The sequence below is a fragment of the Harpia harpyja genome, chromosome 18 (genome assembly GCF_026419915.1).
Source record: "Harpia harpyja isolate bHarHar1 chromosome 18, bHarHar1 primary haplotype, whole genome shotgun sequence".
Classification (NCBI taxonomy): Eukaryota; Metazoa; Chordata; class Aves; order Accipitriformes; family Accipitridae; genus Harpia; species Harpia harpyja.
Genome location: NC_068957.1, coordinates 12,884,683 through 12,905,696, shown reverse-complemented (window position 1 = coordinate 12,905,696; position 21,014 = coordinate 12,884,683). Strand labels below are relative to the sequence as shown.

The window sequence follows — 21,014 nt, the reverse complement described above, 5'->3', positions numbered from 1 at the left end:
CTGAGCTATTGCTTGCAGTGGCAAAGTGGGGAATGAGGGAACAGCCTCACTATTGCTCCTGCCTCAGCCCCACGTTTTCTTACAAATGTCTCACATCAGGGGAGTCAGTGGCTCTGATGGTTTTAGACAGACCCTTGCTGACATGAGACAGCCTCACCCAACTCCCGTGACTCCTCCAAGCTTGGGACCATCTCCCACCAGGTCATGCTGTCTGTCTATTATCAGCTGTGGCTTGAAACAGCTGAAGTAAGATGCTGGAGGTCCCCAGATAGTTCAGCCCACACTTAGAAAGCAGGATTTTCAGGGACTTGAAACCCTATGCTGCCTCTGGAAGTGTGGATAGGCAAGCAGACATGCGAGAAAAATAAACTAAAAGGTTCTGCCAACAGAAACAGCAGGCACAGTCTCTGTAAGCACAGAGAAAGCCTCCCAAAATAAGCGGCCATCCTGGCAGGACAGCGGAAGAAAACAGTCCCCATATGCTGATTTTTGTCTCGGCATCCTGTGGAAATCATGCCTGGTTACAACCCCCTGGAGCCCAAGGGACCAGTTCCAAGATCGCAGGAAGAAATCAAAGGAAAGTACCCGGCTTGCTGCTGAGAGCCCAGGCTGAAAATTAAAATATAGTGACAGAGGGAAGCAATGTGGAATATTTCTGTTATGAAAGTGTTTTCTGATACATTCTTGAAAAGACAAAACTGGTCACTGGATTCAGCTGGTAAATAAGTTATAGTCCTTCAACTACTGGCCTAGCTAGGTATATTCAGGAATAACCAACCCCTTTGATCCCTTCTTGACTTCTCTCTGCCAGATGCTGTAACCAACGTCCCTCCCTTCCACATCCCTCAGGAAAACAGGAGCCATCTTGAACTTTGATAAACCAAGAAGGCAGCCACTTCTTGAGTTCACTTGAATACATCCATGTTTTATTTGCTTAAATAAGGATAGAATCTCGGTTTTACAATTCCAGTTCTGTAGCAATAGCAACAACCGCAGCAGCATGAGTAGACACAGGGAGGGGATGGCTGTTGGCACTGAACTTTGCAACAAAGAGGTCAAAATCCTGGCTCCTTTGGAAATTGTGCGTATCATTTAAAATAAATTAAGCAATTTAAATATATTATAATACACTTTCTTAAATGTATTTTTAAAACACATAAGCCTAATAAAATAGGTTGTTTTTTTTTTTTTTAAAAAAGTCAATGATCCAATGTCTGTTAGGAATAAAAGATGCTGCGTAACGCTCTCCGGCAATACATACTGTCTGCACAGCCCGTGCCCAATGCAGCTATTGAGCTTCAGCTATCAGCATCAATACATGCCCAGGGTACGGCAAACAACTTGCTGCACCCGTGCCTCCTACACCTCGGCTTGTTCAGTCGCTGCCCTCTCCCACAGAAGTGCCAGTCCTCACACAGATCCCATGAGATCCATGCTGGGGCAGCAGCAGTTTCACCTTCAGAGTGCTCCCTCAGCAGTTCCTCCGGCAGGGCTGGGCAGCACACAAGGGCCTGAGCCTGTTCCGACCCCGGGACCCCTGCGCTAACCAGCTCCCGGAGAACGTGTCCGTTCAGAGATGTAAATCAGAACCACAGGTCACAGAGTCTTGGATCTTGAAGGAAATATCAAGCAGTGTTAAACTGAAGAAAAATCTAGAGGCCTGGGGAGGTCAGACATTGGTAAATAAACAGTAACAGTAACTTTAATATCCTGTAAAAATCTGTTGCATCTATGGAGGCAGAGCCTTCTCTTATACCTCAAGGGACCTGGTTGTCCAGAGGCTGCAAGCACTCCCTATCTATCTCTGTGAATACACGTGTTCAGCCCTGTTTAGAAATCAGATCCCTCTAAAGCACTTTGCATTAAAGCTTCAGTCCCTTTGACATGTGGCTGCCCCACAGAGAAGGGCATGATCACCCCGAGTTCCCCCAGAGGAGACTCCTTGCATGCTCAGAGACTGCTCGGCAACAGGGATTAGCTGCCACCAGCCAGCAGGAGGGCAGAGTGTGCCCTGCTCTAAAGCACAGCATAAGTGAGGCTGCTCGATTTGAGCTACACAATTTACCATCTAGTAGCTCATCACAGTGGGAACTGCATTCAGCAGCTAGTGGATATGCACTCAGGGAAGCTCTCCCTGTGGCAGGCTCCTATGTGCTTATGGGCAAAGTCATAGTTTTGGACAAACGTTTGCACAGGAAGTTGCAGGACATGAGGTTATAATGGCAAAGACTGCAGTCAGCAAGCACTCACCTCTTTGCTACACAGACAGCTTGGGACTAAAACCTAGCAGGGGGCAGAAGCTGAGATCAACAAGGCCTGGCGTCCTTTTCTAGAAGGTTCCCTGCCCCCCACTACCACTTTTCAGCCATGTTGAAACAGAGGTGGAACCACTGCAGCTCTCTCCCCAGTGGACTGAACACTGCAGCCATAAACAAAGGCCAATTAACTAAGTGGACATCCTCTACCAGTAAAATCTGTCATACGAATTATAGATAAAACATACTGGATTCCCCATTAGGGAGTAAGGGCCAGGACAATGGCATGAGTTAACTGTGTTCAGCTGCACTGCACCTGACACAACAGGTAATGAAGTGAATGGTTCTATGTTGCAGCATCCCGATGAGAACATCCGTGCTAAAGCAACTGAAGATACTGATCCACCAGCTAATGAAGCACAGTGGTCACCAGCCCCACACACCGAGTGAGGGGATTTAACAGCTGACCACGCATGACTCCCCCAGTCACCTGCACACCTAGGAGACATTCCACCCACCTACCATCGGTCTGCTAGAGCATATCACCTGGACAGGGTGATTACTTGTGACAGAAACCAGCTGAAGTTTCATGGTCCAGATCTCCTGAACTCCTGGTAACTCTAAACCCTTTGACATGACCCGGTGAGTGTCCACATAGGTATTTTTCATCGAGGGCTTCAAGGTACAAGAAGTGAGATCCGGTGTTGAACCTCCAGAAGAGACAAGGAAACATATATTAAACAAGAAGCAGACAGTCTCTCCACAAAACAACACTCACACAAGACAAAGTTAGATGTGAGGAAAAACAGTCAAGAAATAGGCAGCTACGAAGAAGTGATGCTGCCACATTCAAACACAGGTCCATCTCTCCTTCATATGTTGCTTCAGATCAGAGCTCTAACAATTCTCAGCACAATTCAGTCTCAGGACACAGTGCACTTCTCCCAAACAACAGATACACACACCTCAGCCACTCTAGTATTTGGCATTCTCACAGTGCATGGGCTAGTTTCTACAACAGGTTTCATTCAGTATGCTGAGCAGACTTTCCTTTGGCAGTAAGGTCATGAGTTTAGTGGGTCTAGTATTTTTTTTTTAGTTCAGGACTAAAATACTTCAAGGAGTGTCTAGAGCGCTCTCAGCTTTGTTCCACAGGCAGTTCTTGGTACAGATCAGATCACTACTGTCTTTAGTGAATTTAAAGGACTTTAACCCAGTCCTTGAAACCTGCTAAAACAGGCAGAGGTGGAAGCAGGACTACGCTCACATGCTCTTTTAACAGCTCCCTCGTGCAGATGCATGCTCTGTGCCTGAAAACTCCAGCCAGAATTCAGATGGTGAGGCTGCAACTCCCCAGTGAGCAAACCACCTATTGTCCTTGTGGCCACTCTCCTCAGAGTGCCACAGAGCTGCCCACGCTTATTCCGATCCAGCCGCTGGCTTGAGCGACATTCCCGAAGCAGCAGCCACTCTTTAACAACAGGAGGACCCCGATTTGGAGCTGGAGTGCAGGTCAATGGTGTGGCCCAGCATGCAGTGCTCTAGCTGCTCCTCCACTGCCAGCACCTGTCGCACAGCCTCCTCAAAGGCCACTGCCACATTCGTGTCATCCTTGGCACTAGTCTCCAGGTATGGATAGTTACCATTTTCCATGCACCAGGCCTGGGCCTCCTCTGTGCTCACTTGCCTCTCAAGTTTGTCTATCTTGTTGCCCAGGACTACAAATGGGAAGTGTTCAGGGTCCTTCACGTCAGCATAATAGACAAACTCCTTCTGCCAGTTACTGAGGTTCTCAAAGCTCTGCCGGTCGTCCACACTGAAGGTCAGCAGGCAGCAGTCTGCTCCCCTGTAAAAGGGGGTTCGCAGGCTCTTGAATCTCTCCTGTCCCGCAGTGTCCCAAATCTGGAGGGTCACAAAACGTCCATCCACCTCCAGGTCCCGGTTTAAGAACTCCACACCAATTGTGTGGAAAGCCTGTGAGTCAAACTTGTTGGTGACATACCGGTTCATGAGGGAACTTTTCCCAACTCCACCATCCCCAAGGAGAATGACCTTTAAGAGCAAGGACTTCCCACTCATTGCAGCAGGACGGAGGGGCGCAGTACCAAGGCAATCTGCAGGGTTCAGAAATAGTACAAAATAGCTATTTGACTCCTGGATTCTGCAGAAAGTTGCACACGGAAGAACAGAATATGGTATTTCCATCCCCATTTCTGAACAAGTTTTGTATACAAGAGGTAATCTCTCTTATTAGAGAGATTAGAGCTGGGAATTGGACAAGCTTTCAGGCACACAAGTCCTCCTCAGGTCCAAATCGGAAGCAGCAGGTCACCACTGTAAGTGCAAGGTGAGAACAACTGTTGGGAGTTTAGTATCAATTATACCACTTTTGGCAAAAACTCTGTATCTGAAAGCTTGTCGAGTTTTTCCAAAAATACCATCACTAGTTAAACATCTTTTCTGGCCTGTGTCCTCAGGCTATCACAGAAACAGCAAAATCACCAGGGATCACCATCACCAGGCCTTCCTTTTCACCGTACAATCACTAGCTAAATAATTTCTCCTATCTGACTTGCTCTACTGGAAGGATGTAAAAGATGTACAGGCCTAACATCAATAGAAGTCATCCGGCAAACCAGTTCTTAATCACCCCAAGAACGCTGACTCACCTTACAAGTGGAGCTGTGCTTGTTCTCTGTGCATGATCTCTACAGCTCAGAAGGGGTTTCCCAGGCACAGAGACCCAGCTTCTCTGCTGCTCTTTTCTGGCAATGCTTTTCACAGGCCAGTTTGCTAGGGCACAGGTGCAAGTTCACATTGCAACAGCCCCGACACCACAGGTTCCTTAGTCAGCAGTTGCAAGAGAAAGGCCAAGTGCCAACACGTCCCCCCTCCCAGGGACATTCTGCAAGTGAAGGTAAAGGCCTGACACGGAATAAGACATTTGTTTGGCTGCTGTCTGTACGGTACCTGCTCTAGAAACACAGTGCTTCTGTCTCCAGGACTGTCCAAGGAACACCTTCCTCCAGCATAACAGTCACTAAAAAACAAACATCAGTCAGCAAGGTTGCCAGAGCTCCGCTCGGTGCACTGCCTTTCAATTTGTAATGTTGACCCAGGCTGGAAGAACAGCAGCAGAGCTCTAGGAAAGTGAAAGTACAGTATTGATGGGTGGAATAAAACAGGCAAGAACAAGGCACCGAGGACAGAGTTTCCCTTGCCCTAAGTAAAATGGAACACAGCCCATTTCTGACCAGGGCAGAGCCAGTACCTTATGGATGCTAAACCCAAAATAAGAAAAGAATAAGCTGAAGCAGCTCTGGCACGAGTGCACAGGCTGCATAACCTGTATCTCCCCTCAAAGCTATTGACGTCCCCTGGATTGATCTGCTTGGCCTGCCTACCCACACAGTCTGGAATCTGATCTGACGATTGAACATGTACCTGAATCTGCTAACCAGAAGAGTGAGCCAGCTGGCAAGAGCCTGGTATGAAAAAAGACTGGCTTGCTTACACCTGCTACCAACATTCCTGGGAAGGGTGTGGACACATAGTGCTGCTTAGTGATGATACCACCTCCAACCGATGAAAACAGGAGCATTTGACATTGCTCAGATCAGCACTCCTACTCCTTCCAGGCCAAAAAATCACTTTCTGCATTAATCGCAGGGGGCCCTCTTCAACATTGTTTCTGCTCTTTTAACCAGTGCTTACCACAAAGCCAAAATCAGAAACTTCTGCTTCAAGTTAGTTTCTGTGGGAAGTGCAGAAACTAACTAAAGTCTCCCCAGTTTCACTTCCCCTGCACAGAAACACCCCAAATCGAGCACGGCTAAACTAACTTGATGAGCCATGGGACATTTAAGAAGCATCTGTGCAACCCAGTGGTTCTAAAGCAAAGAACAAAATGCAAATGTCACAAGAGACAAACAGGAAAGCAGCATAGCTCCCTGGGGCCGATGGCTTTGGGGAACTCTCCGCTGAGCAGGTGAGCTGTTCAAAACCCTTGCTCTTCCTTTTTCAAACATTTGCTGAAGGGGCTTTAAGATGGTCCCTGCCCCTGTCACCAAAGCCCTTCCTGACACACACCATCAGCCCTGACAAGAGTTTCCATTTAGAAATGGTTTGTTAGCAAGTGACTAGCAGAAGTTTTAAAAATGACTAATGGGTTATGCTAGACTACTCCAGAGCCTGGCAGGTCAGCAGACTACTGACAGACATGACACAGCCACGACACCGACGTTAGCAACGCTGTTTGCAACCTGCGTTCACCGGTCAGCCCCTTGCAAGCTATTTCGGAGGCTAACCTAGACTTGCAGCAGGACCGAAACCCCTCACGCAGGACGCCAGAACCTGTTCGCAGATACAGAGGGGTGGGGGGGTGGGGGGGTGCATGGGAGCTGCACGCTGGGCCCCCCCTCCCCGCTCCCCAGGCCCCGGTTCCCAGCTCGACAGGAGGCGAGACCCTCCGGCGGGCCCTTGCCTGGCTGCCCGGCCTTCTCCCGACCCGCAGCCGGACCCCCAGGCCGGAGCGGCCGAGGAGAGGCGCAGGGGGGGGGGGGGGGACGCGGCCGAGGAGCTGCACCCCGCGAGGGGGGGCGCGGAGCCCCTCGGAAGAGGGCCGGGGGACAGAGGCGGCCCGCCGGCCCCAAGGAGCGTCTGGGGGCCGGGGCGGGGGGGGGGAAATGGCGCCGGGCCCGCCCGCCCTTACCTCCCTCCGCGCCGCCGCCGCCGCCGCCGCCCACCTGACCCGGCGGGCGCAGGTGCCGGCTGCCCGCGCGCCTGCGCAGCGCACGCGCCCTAGCCGACGGCGGCCGCGCGGGGCAGCGGGGAGGGGCCAGACGGGGCCTCACCCCGCCCCCGCCCCGCCCCGCCCCTTGCCCTCCTGCGGGGGCCGCCGCGCCTGGCGGCCGGTGTCGCTCCGGTGTGGCTCCGGTCCCCTCCGTGCCCCTCGTGCCATCCGCGCGTCAGCCCGCTGGGCCCCGCCTGGCCCCCCTCTGCCCTCTCCTGCCACTCCCCTCGCTCCGGTCCGCTCCGGTCCGCTCCGGTCCCCTCCTGCCCCCTCACCGCCCTCCTCGCGGTCCCCTCCGGTCGCCCTTCTGTCACTTCGTTCCCTCCGCCTGCCAGCCCGCTGTCCCCGCACCAGCTCGCCGCTGCCGCCCCGCTGCCGGACCGGGGGGTGCCCTCTCGAAGCGGCGTGGCCTCCACGTGTGAGGCCACGGCACCCTCGCCTCAAAAAGCCCCTTACCCGCCTGCAGAACACAGTCCCCTGCGCCGTGTCACCGCAGGCCGGCGGTGGGGCCGTCCCCAGCCCTGCGCATCCCCCCACGCCTGTTCTGGCGTGCTCGAACGAAGGCCCGTCCTTCACCCCGCCAGCAGGATCCCAGCTGCTGCGCGAGGGGGGCATACAGAAATAAATTAACAAATACCCCAAATGGCTTCTTCCCGATTCCCCGGTTAGCGCTGAGGGCGGCAAATGGCTGGCAGCTGCCCGAAGGAGTGCGACTCCTCCCACCCTCGCCATCACCCGTGGGACCAGGAGGGAGAATGTCTTAAAGAAGGAGGCTTCTGGGGAAGAGCAGCAAATACAGATGTTTCAGAGGGATGGAAGGAAAAATAGAGGCAAGGTCACCCCAGCTTGGGGCAGACAGCAACGGGAGAGGGACAGGGAGACCAGACCCCTGGGTGGCTGCAGGGGGGGTTAGGGGAGCTGGAGCCACCTGCCACCCCCGGCATTGTCAGCTCTTCTTCCCACCCTTGCCTGGTGCCCACCCAGAGACAGCTCCAGAACCTGGGGACACCTCTCGCTGGGGGCTGCAAGATGCCCCAGGCACCTTCCCCGGGGGGGTGAGAGCGGGGACCCCTCACATGGACGCCCAGGGCTTTTTGGCTGTCCGAACACAGCACCAGCCCCAGGGCCAAGCGGGTGCCATGAAAGTGCATTGATTCCCCCCTCCCCCCCCAGAAAAACATGAGATGGGAGGAGGATTTAAATTAAGCCAGGGATTATAGTAATACCAGCCTCGGTGATCTGTCAGAGGAGATGGGGAACAAGAGAAGCGTAGGGGGATGAGGAGGGGGCAGCAGGCCGAGGGCCCGAGGGTGCAGGGTGTTGGCAGTCTGGGACTAGGGGAGCCTGGGGAATATGGGGGTGCTCCTCAGGCATGTATTTGGGGCACCAACGTAAGCACCAGCACCAGGGCCAGAAGCACAGGGTGCTGATGGTACAGGTGGCAGACCCAGCCTGCACCACCAGCTGGGGCTCGCTCCGAACCAGTCTGGATCCCCGTGCCAGCCCTGCCAGGGCCACATGCCGCTGGGGTGAGCCTCCGAGCATGGCACACCTCCCCCTGCCAGCTCCCTTTGCCCAGCAGCCGTTTAATCCCATTATTTGTCATTACTTATTTATTAGAGATCTAATTTAGCATGTAAGAATACTGAGGCCAGGAGGGGCAAGACACCTTCTGAGCGAGATAGAGCCACCAGGACACATCCTGCTAAGGCAAGAGGGGCACGGTGCTCTGCAGCAGCACTGTGCTGTGCCCTGACACCCTGGACCACCCTGGGCAGGTCTGGCAAACACCAAAGTCTCAGGAGATGCTGCTTGCAGGGCTTAGGGAGGGCAGCATGTCCCCACAGTGCAGCCAGGACAGCACAGGACCCGTGGCCTCAGCTGACCGTGCCGGTGTTCAGGAGGCCCCCCATGTTCCCCCAGGCTGAGCCGTGGGTGCCGGGAGCTGTTGGAGAGTCACCTGCCCGTCTGAGCAGGGATCTGCCTGGGCAGGTTTGGCTCCTGGCAGCTGTGCAGCTTGGCTGCCTCGCTGAGCTGGGCTACAACCCGTTTGGCATCTGTAGTGGGTTGACCTTGGCTGAATGCCAGGTGCCCACCAAGCCGCTCTATCACTCCCCTCCTCAGTAGGACAGTAAGGGAGAAAATAAGATGGAAAAGAACTCGTGGGTCAAGATAAAGACAGTTTAATAAAGCAAAAGCAAAGGTCGTGCACGGAAGCAAAGGCAAACAAAAGATTTATTCTCTACTTCCCATCAGCAGGCCATGTCCAGCCACTTCCCGGGAAGTAGGGCTTCAGCAGGTGTAGCAGTTGCTCTGGAAGACAAATGTCATAATAACAAATGCCCCCACTCCTCCTCCTTTCTCTTAGCTTTTATTGCTGAGCAGATGTCCTATGGTATGGAATCTCCCTTTGGTCAGCTTGGGTCAGCTGTCCTGGCTATGTCCCATCCCAAGATCTCGCCCACCCCCAGCCTACTGGTGAGGGGGGAATGTTGGAGAGACAGCCTTGATGCTGTGGGAGCACTGCTCAGCAGCAGCCAACACACTGGTGTGTTATCAACACCCTTCTAGCTACCAATACAGAGCACGGCACTCTGAGGGCTGCTAGGGGGAAAATTAACTCCATCTCAGCCAGACCCAATACCTTCTCCACACCTTATTCCATACTATTTGCATCATGTTCAGGTTCCACATAATTAAATACATATATATACCTTCTAACCATCCCATTTTATTTAACTCTCATTACTGAAATCTCTTCTTACCAACACTTACAACTGATACTACATACTTAAACCATCTTTATACCCAACATACAGATTTATACATTCTCATAAACTACTATCCTCTGTCCTTTAACAGATGGATATTCTCCCATTCCATGGGCTTCCTCCACTCCTCCAGATGTTCATAAGAACAGGCTATGACTTGGGCCCCATCTGTCAAGATGGCTGCTCAGGACAGGAGAAGCAGTAGGTTCAATTGTTGGGCACCAACATGGGCTTGGTTTGGGTCATTGTTGCACTTGCCTGGTTCCTTGCGAAACTCAGTCTTCATCTGTTCAGGTCATTCCTGCTACATCACTTCCTACAATATACAACTCACATCACGTTATTTTTCCCCAGGGTTAAATCTCCTTGAGGCACACACCAGGTCTCCCCATCCTTCCACATTACCCACAAGTACACCCAGGTCCTTGAGCGAAAACAATCCCACGAATGGGTTTGCCTTTTCCCAAGGGAGAAGCAGTCCACACTGCCTTCCCCAGCCACTTCTCTATGTGCACTACGGGGACCTTATCTTCTCCCACAGTATGTAGGGGTTTTGTTTGGGCAGGACCAGGATAGTTAGCAGATCCTCTGGTGTTAACCAGCCAAGTGGCTTCTGCTAAATTTATATCCCAGTGCTTCCGTGCCCCATTGCCCAACACTCTCAACATAGTCTTTAAAAATCCATTATATCTCTCAGTCTTTCCAGAGGCTTGTGGGTGATAGGGGATGTGATACAACCACTCAATGCCTTGTTTCTTGGCCCAGGAGTTTATGAGGTTATTTCAGAAATGAGTCCCATTGTCTGATTCAATTCTTTCTGGGGTACCATGTCACCACAAAATTTGCCTTTCAAGGCCTAAGATGGTGTTTCAGGCAGTGGCATAGTTTACAGGCTATGTTTCTAGCCAACCAGTAGTTGATTCCACCATGGTGAGTATATAGCACTTGCCTTGGCGTGTTCATGGCAGTGGTCTAATATAGTCAATTTGCCAGGCCTCGCCATATCGAAAACCCAGCCACCACCCTCTGTTCCAGGGAGACTTTACTCATGTGCCTCACTTGATTGCAGCACATGTTTCACATTCATGAGTGACTGTGTGATGGTCTCCGTGGTCAGGTCCACCCCTCTATCACGAGCCCATTTGTGTGTTGTATCTCTCCCTAGATATCCCCAAGTTTCATGGGCCCATCAAGCTACAAATAGCTCATGCTTATGCTCCCAGTCCAGGTCCACCCAAGCTACTTCAATTTTGGCAGCCTTCTCTACTTGTTCATTGTTGCAATGTTGTATTGGCTTTGTGTGGCAAGGTTTTGGTAGCGGGGGGGTTACAGGGGTGGCTTCTGTAAGAAGCTGCTGGAAGCTTCCCCTGTGTTCCAGAGAGAGCCCATACCAGCCGGCTCTAAGACGGACCCGCCACCGGCCAAGGCCGAGCCAATCAGCGATAGTGGTAACGCCTCTGTGATAACATTTTTAAGAAGGAAAAAAAGTTGGGACGGAGGAAAACGGCAGCCGGAGAGAGGAGTGAGAACATGTAAGAGAAACAACCCTGCGGAGACCAAGGTCAGTGAAGAAGGAGGGGGAGGAGATGCTCCAGGTGCCGGAGCAGAGATTCCCCTGCAGCCCGTGGGGAAGACCATGGTGAGGCAGGCTGTCCCCCTGCAGTCCATGGAGGTCCACGGTGGAGCAGATATCCACCTGCAGCCTGGGGAGGACCCCACGCCGGAGCAGGTGGGTTCCCGAAGGAGGCTGTGACCCCGTGGGAACCCCGCGCTGGAGCAGGCTCCTGGCAGGACCTGCGGATCTGTGGAGAGAGGAGCCCACGGAGCAGGTTTTCTGGCAGGACTTGTGACCCCGTGGGGGACCCACGCTGGAGCAGTCTGTGCCTGAAGGACTGCACACCGTGGAAAGGACCCATGCTGGAGCAGTTCATGAAGAACTGCAGCCCGTGGGAAGGACCCACGTTGGAGAAGTTCGTGGAGGACTGTCTCCCGTGGGTGGGACCCCACGCTGGAGCAGGGGAAGAGTGTGATGAGTCCTCCCCCTGAGGAAGATGAAGTGGCAGAAAATAACGTGTGATGAACTGACCGTAAACTCCATCCATGTCCCCCTGTGCTGCTGGGGGGTTGGTAGAGAATCCAGGAGTGAAATTGTGCCCGGGAAGAAGGGAGGGGTGGAGGGAAGGTGTTCTGAGATTTGGTTTTATTTCTCATTACCCTACTCCGGTTGATTTGTAATAAATTGAGTTAATTTTCCCCAAGCTGAGTCTGTATTGCCCGTGACGGTAATTGGTGAGTGATCTCTCCTGTCCTTATCTCGACCCACAAGCTCTTTGTTATATTTTCTCTCCCCTGTCCAGCTGAAGAAGGAGGGGGAGTGATAGAACGGCTTTGGTGGGCACCTGGCATCCAGCCAGGGTTAACCCATCACAAATGTTCAGTAGTGCGGCTTTTGGGCATGTGAGCATCTACATGGCATACCTTTAGAGAGATGTTCTCTACCCGGGCAGGGATGTCCTGCCACAATGCAGCAGCCCAGATGGGTTTACCCTTGCACTGCCAGTTGGTCTTCTTCCACTGCTGTAGCCACCCCCATAGGTCATTAGCCACCATCCAGGAGTCAGTATAGAGATAAAGTACTGGCCACTTATCTTGTTCAGCAAGCTCTAGAGCTAGTTGGATGTTTTTTAATTCTGCAAACTGACTTGACTCACATTCTCCTTCAGTGGCTTCAATGATTTGTCATGTGGGACTCCACACAGCAGCTTTCCACTTCAGTGGTTTCCTACAACATGACAGGATCCATCAGTAAACAAAGCATAACGCCTTTCATCTTCTGATAACTCATCATATGGTGGTGTCTCTTGGGCATGAGCCACCTCCTCAGGCAATGCTCCAAAATCTCTGCCTTTTGGCCAGTCCATGATCTCTACCAGGATTCCTGGGCGGTTGGGTTTCCCCAGTCGAGCTCATCGTGTGATCAATGCTACCCACTTACTCCATGTAGCGCTGGTTTCACAACATGTAGAGAGGATGTTTCCTTTGAACATCCAGTGTAGCACGGGCAATCACGGTGCAAGAGGAGATATGCTTCTGTACCAACAACTTCTGCAGTGGCTGAAACCCCCTTATATGCTGCTAGTATCTCTTTTTCAGTCGGGGTGTAGTGGGCTTCTGATCCTCAATATCCCCGGCTCCAAAACCCTAATGGTCAACCTTGGATTTCTCCTGATGTTTTCTGCCAGAGGCTCCAGGTGAGACCATGCTCCCCAGCTGCAGTGTAGAGTACATTTTACACAGCTGGTCCTGTCTGGACAGGCCCAAGAGCTACTGCATGAGCTGTCTCCTGTATGATATGCTCAAAGTCTTGTTGTTGCTCAAGGTCCCATGCGAAATAGTTCTTTCATGTTACTGGATAAAGAGGGCTCACAAGCTGACTATAACCTGGAACATGCATTCTCCAGAATCCCACAAGGGCTAGGAAAGCTTGTGTTTCCTTCTTGTTAACTGGTGGAGACAGTTGCTATCTTGCTGATCACATCCATAGGGACATGACGCCATCCATCCTGCCATTTTTATTCCCAAGAACAGAATCTCCTATGCAGGTCCCTTGACTTTGCTTCTTTTTATGGTGAAACCAGCTTTCAGAAGAATCTGAATTACTCTTTTTCCCTTCTCAAGCACTTCTTCTGCCTTGTTGCCCCACACGATGACATCATCAATGTATTGTAGATGTTCAGGGGCATCACCCTTTTCCAGTGCACTTTGGATTATTCCATGACAAATGGTAGGCCTGTGCTTCCACCCCTGGGGCAGTCAATTCCAGGTGTATTGAACACCCCTCCATGTGAAAGCAAGCTGTGGCCTGCATTCTGCTGCCAAAGGAATTGAAAAAAATGCATTGGCAATGTCAGTTGTAGCATACCACTTGGCTGCCTTTGACTCCAGTTCATACTGGAGCTCTAACATGTCTGGTACAGCAGCACTCAGTGGTAGCGTGACTTCATTCAGGCCACAATAGTCTACTGTTAACCTCCACCCTCTGTCAGACTCTTGCACTGGCCGTATGGGACTATTAAAAGGTGAGTGAGTCTTGCTGATCACTCCTTGGCTCTCCAGTTGATGAATCAGCTCACGGATGGGAGCCAGGGAGTCTCAGTTCATGCACTATTGCCGCCGGTGCACTGTCCTGGTAGCGATTGGCCCCTGCTGTTCTTCAACTCGCAGCAATCCCACAAGGAAGGGATCTTCCAAGAGGCCAGGCAGGGTAGATAGCTGTTTGATCTTCTCTGTTTTCACAGTGGCTACACCAAAAGCCCATCGGTGCCCTTTTGGGTCCCTGGAGTACCCTCTCCTGAGGTAGTCTATGGCAAGGATATGAGGGGCCTCTGGACCAGTCACAATGGTGTGCTTTTGCCACTTGTCCCCTGTTAAGCTCACCTCAGCCTCCAATAGACAATTTTTGGCATCTCTCTGTCAGTCCAGAGATCCCAATGGGTCCTGTGCCCCTATACCCTGATGGCACCAGCATACATTGTGCACCAGTGTCTACCAAAGCTTTATACTTCTGTGTGTCTGATGCACCAGGTCATCAAATCCACACAGTCCAGTAAACCTGGTCATCCCTTTCCTCCTCCTGGCCGGAGGCAGGGACCTCTATTCCTGTTCCTGGTCAGAGTATTCACTGTCTGACCCTTTCAGTGCCAGACCAGAAGTCCCCTCACCAGGATCAAGGGAAGTGATTTCATTCCTTCTATGTCTGGGAGATCGCCGATTGCCGCCTTGGGTCTCTACAGCAACTAAGCTGACAGTCTTCTTGGGTGACCCCTACATAACGGTGGTCTTCCCTCTCAGTTCGTATACAAGTGTTTCCAGCTTAAAGGTGGGTTCACCACCCCACTTCCTCATGTCCTCCCCCTGGTCACGCAGGAAGAACCAGAGTGCACCACGCGGCATACGCCTGGCGCTCCCTTTCCCTCTGACCAGGGGAGGAGCGGACTGACTTATTGGGGCAACCCTGACAGCCAAGGCACTGGCCCATGGGGGTGAGGAGGGACAGAGATTTTCTTCAAAGTTTTGGAGCCAAGAAGACACTCTCTCCATAGTTGGTGTATCCATATCCGGGCAATACATCATTGCCAAGCTGTTAGAATATGACACTGGGGCACCTTCATCCACATGGCCCATGTGCACAGGACATCTTCTGGAGCTTTGGAGACCTCCTCATCATCTAAGTCACTGTCAATGACTTCCAGCACTGCTAACTCTCTCAGGTACTGGACGCCTTCATCTGTGGTAGTCCACTTTCATGAGTAGTTCACAAGATCTTCCTTGAACGGATATCTTGCCCTCACACTTGAGAGGAGCCATCTTCAGAGACTGCAAATTGCTGCCTCTTTTCCAATTCCTCTCAATTCCCCAGTTCCTAGCAAGGGATCCCAGCTGTCGGGCTTCCTTACCTTCTGATTGCTGACTGTTGGCCCCGTTATACCAGCATCAGAGCAGCCAGGCAGCAATCCACTGACCTGGCTGGTGGCTGTGATCTTTCTCTATGTATCAAAGTTCTGATGAGGTCAGAGACCGGATGGTTTCCACTTCTTGTCTGATTTCCCTCACTCCTTTCTCCAATTTCTTTGCTGAAGGACCAGCTTCTTGATCAAACCCTTCCTCTTCTTCCTCCTCCCTTACTAATCGATAATATGGACCTGTTGACCTCCTTGTCCACTCTTTCTTTTTCACTACTGGGGCAATTACTATAGTTGTTGTTATTTGGGTCCCTATCTCAACCATAGTGTCCTCAGATGCAGTTTGGGTCCCTATCTCTACTATCATGTCCTCAGATGTAGTTTGCACCCCGGTGTCAGTCAAGGTATTCTCAGAAGTGGTTTGGGTCCCTGCTTTAAGCATAGTCCTCTGATAGTACTGAACTATGTCTCGGTAGGCACAAGCCAAGCCTTAGTACAGTGCTAGAAGCTGCTGGTTTTCATTGGGGTGGGCAAGGCACCCCTCTATCAGGTGGCACATGAGTTTGCCAGGGTTGCTTGCCTGTTCAGGTGTAAAGTCCCAGGCTATGGGAGGTGACAACTGCCCTAGGCACCTGCCCAAATCCTTCCACGCACCCTGCCACCCAGGGACCGGCCACCTCAGGGCACATTTCAGTATCGCCTCACCCAAAAGTTGTCTTCTCTTACACCAGGACAACACCAGATTCCACAAACCCCATAATATGCCAACAGTGTTAATTAGTAATATTAAGCAGCTCATGTAAGGGTGAACAAGGACCTCAGGAGCCTGCATAATAAAACCACCCACATCAGTCCTGAGTAGGAAGAGGGAGATGTATTCCCTCATCCTCTCCATAAGATAGCTCCCACAGCACAGCAAGGCAACCAATGCCAGGGAAAAGCAGAAAGCCATTGTTTGTACTAATATGCTCCCAAGCTCAGCGAAATAAAGAGATAAGCAGTGTAGCCAACAAACTCTGTGACCCGCACAGATGCTTGCTACTTAATAACTACTATAGCTATAGCATGCTTAATGCAAAACTGCCCTTATCTTGAGCCCCATGTTGGGCACCAAAAAGGACTGTGGTGGATTGGCCTTGGCTGGATGCCAGGTGCCCACCAAGCCGCTCTATCACTCCCCTCCTCAGTAGGACAGTGAGGGAGAAAATAAGATGGAAAAGAACTCGTGGGTCAAGATAAAGACAGTTTAATAAAGCAAAAGCAAAGGTCGTGCACGGAAGCAAAGGCAAACAAAAGATTTATTCTCTACTTCCCATCAGCAGGCCATGTCCAGCCACTTCCCAGGAAGTAGGGCTTCAGCAGGTGTAGCAGTTGCTCTGGAAGACAAATGTCATAATAACAAATGCCCCCACTCCTCCTCCTTTCTCTTAGCTTTTATTGCTGAGCAGATGTCCTATGGTATGGAATCTCCCTTTGGTCAGCTTGGGTCAGCTGTCCTGGCTATGTCCCATCCCAAGATCTCGCCCACCCCCAGCCTACTGGTGAGGGGGGAATGTTGGAGAGACAGCCTTGATGCTGTGGGAGCACTGCTCAGCAGCAGCCAACACACTGGTGTGTTATCAACACCTTTCTAGCTACCAATACAGAGCACGGCACTCTGAGGGCTGCTAGGGGGAAAATTAACTCCATCTCAGCCAGATCCAACACAGCATCTTAGGGAAAAATATATTTTATAGGTGAAAGGAGATCTCTGAGATGACTAACTGTGGCTTGATGGGTTTGCAAACAGTGTCACAGCTACTGCCCCCATGGGTCTGCCACCCTGGTGCGGTGACACAGCCTGGTGGCACAACCCAACACGGCTTGCTTGGCCATGCAGTGGGGCGGGGGGCCTGGACCCTCTCCTGAGGAGGTCTGGAAGGGACAAGGGGAGAATTAAATAGGAGGTGAATTGCAGAAGCAGGGCTCCCCGCTGAGCCCCCAGAAGAGAGGAGCGGGAGGGAGCCAGGGGGAGCTGCTGGGACGGCTGGTGCTTCCCACGGTGCCTGAGAACCTGAGCCCTGGGCTCAAGGGCAGAGGAACAGGCTTATCTGGGCATGACCTCACGCTTGTGGGAAGCCTGCTGAGAGCCGGCATGGCCCTGGCACTGCAGGCAGGACAGGACCTTGCCTGTGGACCCTGGGCACGGTCACTGGTTGCTGCAGGAGGGTTTGTCTGGAGATGGGGATGTTGTCCTGGAAGCATGGGCTGGGCAAGGAGCACCAGGGCAGTGGGGGCAGAACCAGGGCAGTGGGGCAGGGGCTCTGCAGGGCACCAGGCTCCTGGAGCGTGAGATTTTACTCCCCTGGGCTTGGCTGCATCCCTACCTGGAGAGGCTGCGACACACGTACCCGCCACCTGGCTCTCGCTCCCAGTTCTGGGTGTTACAGCAAACATGGGGAAGCCGGTGCCAAGGTAAGGAGCCCTGATACAGCCTTGTCCCTGCTGCCGCCAGCCTGTGGCCATGCAAAGCGCTGCCAGCTTGTGCCCCGATTAACTCATCACACGTCCCACGCTGCAGCTGGGGCTTGGGCCTCTTCCTTTGTTCCAGCCCCGGTTCACGGCTCTGCAGCTGCTTCTCCAAGGACTGTACCCAGTGGCAGCTCCAGCCCACGGCATCTGCTCTGAAACACTCCCCAGAACATGTCCCTCCTGAACAGCCCCACCACCCCTAGCCTTGGCCACCCGCATTTCCCCGTTTCACAGCTCTGAGCAGTGGCTGCCAGGCACCCATTTCTTCCCGCCTCCAAGGATGAGCATAGCCAGAGCAAAGCTCAGGAAGGCCCCCCCCCCATGCATGTCCCTCTACCCCACACAGCTCAAGCTGCCCCGAAGAAGTGGCCTCTGCGGTTTTCGTGAGCTGGGCTGAGGCCTTGCAAACTTGACACTTGCCAGCCACCACACAGGCAGCAGTAGCTCAGGGGTGTAGCAGTGTCCCCGAACAGCGTCATCCACTGCGGCAAGACCACATCGCTGGTGACCGGCTGGAGATGGAGCGGCTGCCAACGCTGCAGGGGAATTGGGACCATGGCAGCAGGGATGGGAGCTGCCTCCTCCCCACCATGGCACTGGGGTGCCAGAGGTGCTGTCGGAACCTTCCCTGCGAAAGCTACGCACACTGTGGGGTCCCTCCCTGCTGAGCTGGGAGTGGCGTGGGAGAGGCAGCGGGGAGAGGAACGTGCCTGGGCTGCTGAGTCGCCTCTCGGAGACACAACACTGCAAGCAGGGGCTTGTCCCAGCTTCACCACAGCCCCAGGGCTGGTAGCGGCTGAGCTGCGTGCCACCGCCACAGCCTTTGCCCTCTCCTCCTCAGCCATACCCAGCTCATACCTGGAGCCCCTTGGCCAGTTATCAGGGACGTGCTGGGTGACAGGGTGGTGGAGCAGGTAGCACCATAGGAGGAAGCACCAGCCATAATTTTACCCTGATGCAGGTGCGCAGGCAGGTTGGGGCTTTGGGAGACAGCATGAGGCGTCTGTTGCTACACGCTTATCTGCTGCCCATCGCTCCTGTGCTGGTTCCTGGAAAGCCGTGGAGGCGGCTGGCAGGCACCAGCTCGTGGCCTTGCAGGGGGGAGCTTGGCCCTGCTGCAGCAGGCTCTGCTCAGGGACTCACAGCAAAGGTGCACGGCGGCAGAGTGGGCTTCGTGGCAGCAGGGTCAGAGGAGGGGGACACAGGGGCACATAGCTTCCCAGCTGCCTCTTGGCAAGGAAAGTGCCTGGGCAGAGGGATGGAGAGAAGCCACTCCTGCTGCTGCTTCAGAGGTGCCTCTGCCCTGCCCACGGATGATTTTGGGAGAAGCAGCCAAGGGCCATATTCCCATGCTGAGTCCCAGCTCAGATCCTGCACCACAGCCTCTGTGCCCAGATCGTACCCTGCACTGCGCTCTTCCCACCCAGCCCAGCCCCAGCTCCCCGTGGGCAGCGGGACATTCCCCCACAGGCTCATCCAGGCAGGTTTGGAGCTGTGACACCACATGGTGCTGCCAGCACTGGCGGTGGAGCACCAGGGCTTGGGGACAGCAGTGTCCCTGGGGAGAGAACACCGACCTCTGCCTTGTCCGGACAAAGCAAGGCAACATCACCTCACGGGTGACACCCACCATGGAAAGGCTTTGATTTTGTTTTTCCACGCCTCAAGGTTTCCTCACATCATGCAGGCACTCACGCAGTCGATAGCAGTCTTGGGCACTCCTGGCAAACCCCACCCCACCGTGCTGCGGCATGGGTGCTGGATGCATCCCTGCTGCCATCACTGCCATGGGTTTGAGCCCCCACCTTGTCACCCTCCAGCTCCCCAGGGTGCCATAGCCCAGCTGCTGCCTGCGGAGAAGAATAAATCACAGAGTGGGGGCGATGCAGTGGGAGCAGGGGAACAAAATGGCTTTTCATGCCATAATCCTTTGTAATAAAGCACCAGGGGGAAGAAAGACGATAAACAATGTCTCCTGTGTGAGCCAGCTGCTTCCTAAAATAAAGCGCTCCTCTCCTCCATCAGCTGCCCCAGCTCGAGCACAAGTGCGGGCGCTGCCACACGACACCGGAGCTGCATCCCCCATGGGAGCATGTGCTCCTGCAGCTCCCAGTACTGCCCCATGGGCCAGCGGGAATCTGCAGAATGCAGCTGGGGGGGGCCAGAAATGAGCGATTAATACTGGCCACTTTCAGGAGCAGGGTGAGAGGCATCAAAGGGCTCGGCACCCCCAGGCACCAGCAACATGCATGCTGCTTGGCAAAGGCATGCAGCAAAGCTGCTCCCACCTGGGTCCCACACTGGCAGCAACCCGAGCAAATGTGGGGAGTAAGGTGGGTTGCAGAGTGGCTCTGTGTGTAACTCCCCAGCTTTATTTAGCCCTGGGTGCTGGCAGGAGCCCAGTTCTCACCAGGGCTCTGGAGGAGAGGGCAGGAAGCTCTGAGTGCTCCTGGTTCATCATTACTCAGGCTGAGCCCTTGCTGTCAGGGGATAAGTAAGCTCATGCTGATAAACTTGGCCTCCCGGGCATTATTTCAACAGCAGCAGCAACTTCTCTGCTGCTGGGGAAGGTGTTGGGGTGTGCCAAGTGTGGCAGCCTGGCTTTGCCAGCCACCACACAGCCCACAGGAGAGTGTACCAGTGCAGGTGTCTGTGGGCACCTGGTTCGCTTTGCTGGTGCCTTTGCATCCACTGGTCAGGGATGGTGGCTTTCCTGCCCCATGGCCCTCCAGCACTGCGCTGCTCCTTGCTGCACGATGGGGAGAGCTTGTCTGTTAATCCTCCCCTTGTGTCACTGAGTGTCCCCAGGGTATGGTCTGACCTACAGTGCCACATCACACACATTCTCCCACTCCGTGGTGGCTTCCCATCAGCTCCGTTCCCAAAGGACCATGGTCACCAGCTTGCACAATATTTTCATTTCCCCATTACTGCTCACTCTTTTCTGCTTTCCGCTTTTACAGCCAAACACATAACTATCCCCGTGCAGGGATGCACACACATATCCTCCCCAAAACTCCCAGCAGGGGTTTTTCCCTGGCAGCTTGTGCTTGCTGCCCCCTCACCTCCCCTTTCCACCACGACCACTGCGGGGTTTGAGCTCTGCGCTTGGCAGTGTGTCCACCCAGGCAGGGGAGACCTGGCGGGGGGAAGCTGACCTGAGTGATGCAGAGGTGGTGACACATTTTCCCCGGGGATGTGGGGATTGGCGGGTGGGGGAGGA

The 21,014-nt window shown here is 53.4% G+C and overlaps 1 protein-coding gene across 3 annotated transcripts; it reads right to left on the bottom strand.

Annotated features, from left to right (window-relative positions):
* Positions 1-904: 904 nt before the first annotated feature.
* RAB9B (RAB9B, member RAS oncogene family) lies at positions 905-7,033 on the bottom strand. 3 transcript variants are annotated; one of them, XM_052813925.1, is made up of 3 exons: positions 6,967-7,033; positions 5,226-5,295; positions 905-4,369 (listed from the first exon to the last, which is right to left on the bottom strand). In XM_052813925.1, exon 3 carries the CDS (start codon positions 4,332-4,334, stop codon positions 3,729-3,731), a length of 606 nt encoding a protein of 201 aa, XP_052669885.1. In that variant the 5' UTR covers positions 4,335-4,369; positions 5,226-5,295; positions 6,967-7,033; the 3' UTR covers positions 905-3,728. The 3 variants fall into 3 exon arrangements, with proteins under 3 accessions (XP_052669885.1, XP_052669886.1, XP_052669884.1); XM_052813926.1 differs by having other exon boundaries at positions 7,001-7,025; XM_052813924.1 differs by lacking the exon at positions 6,967-7,033 and having other exon boundaries at positions 4,925-6,546.
* Between the last annotated feature and the right edge of the window lie 13,981 nt (positions 7,034-21,014).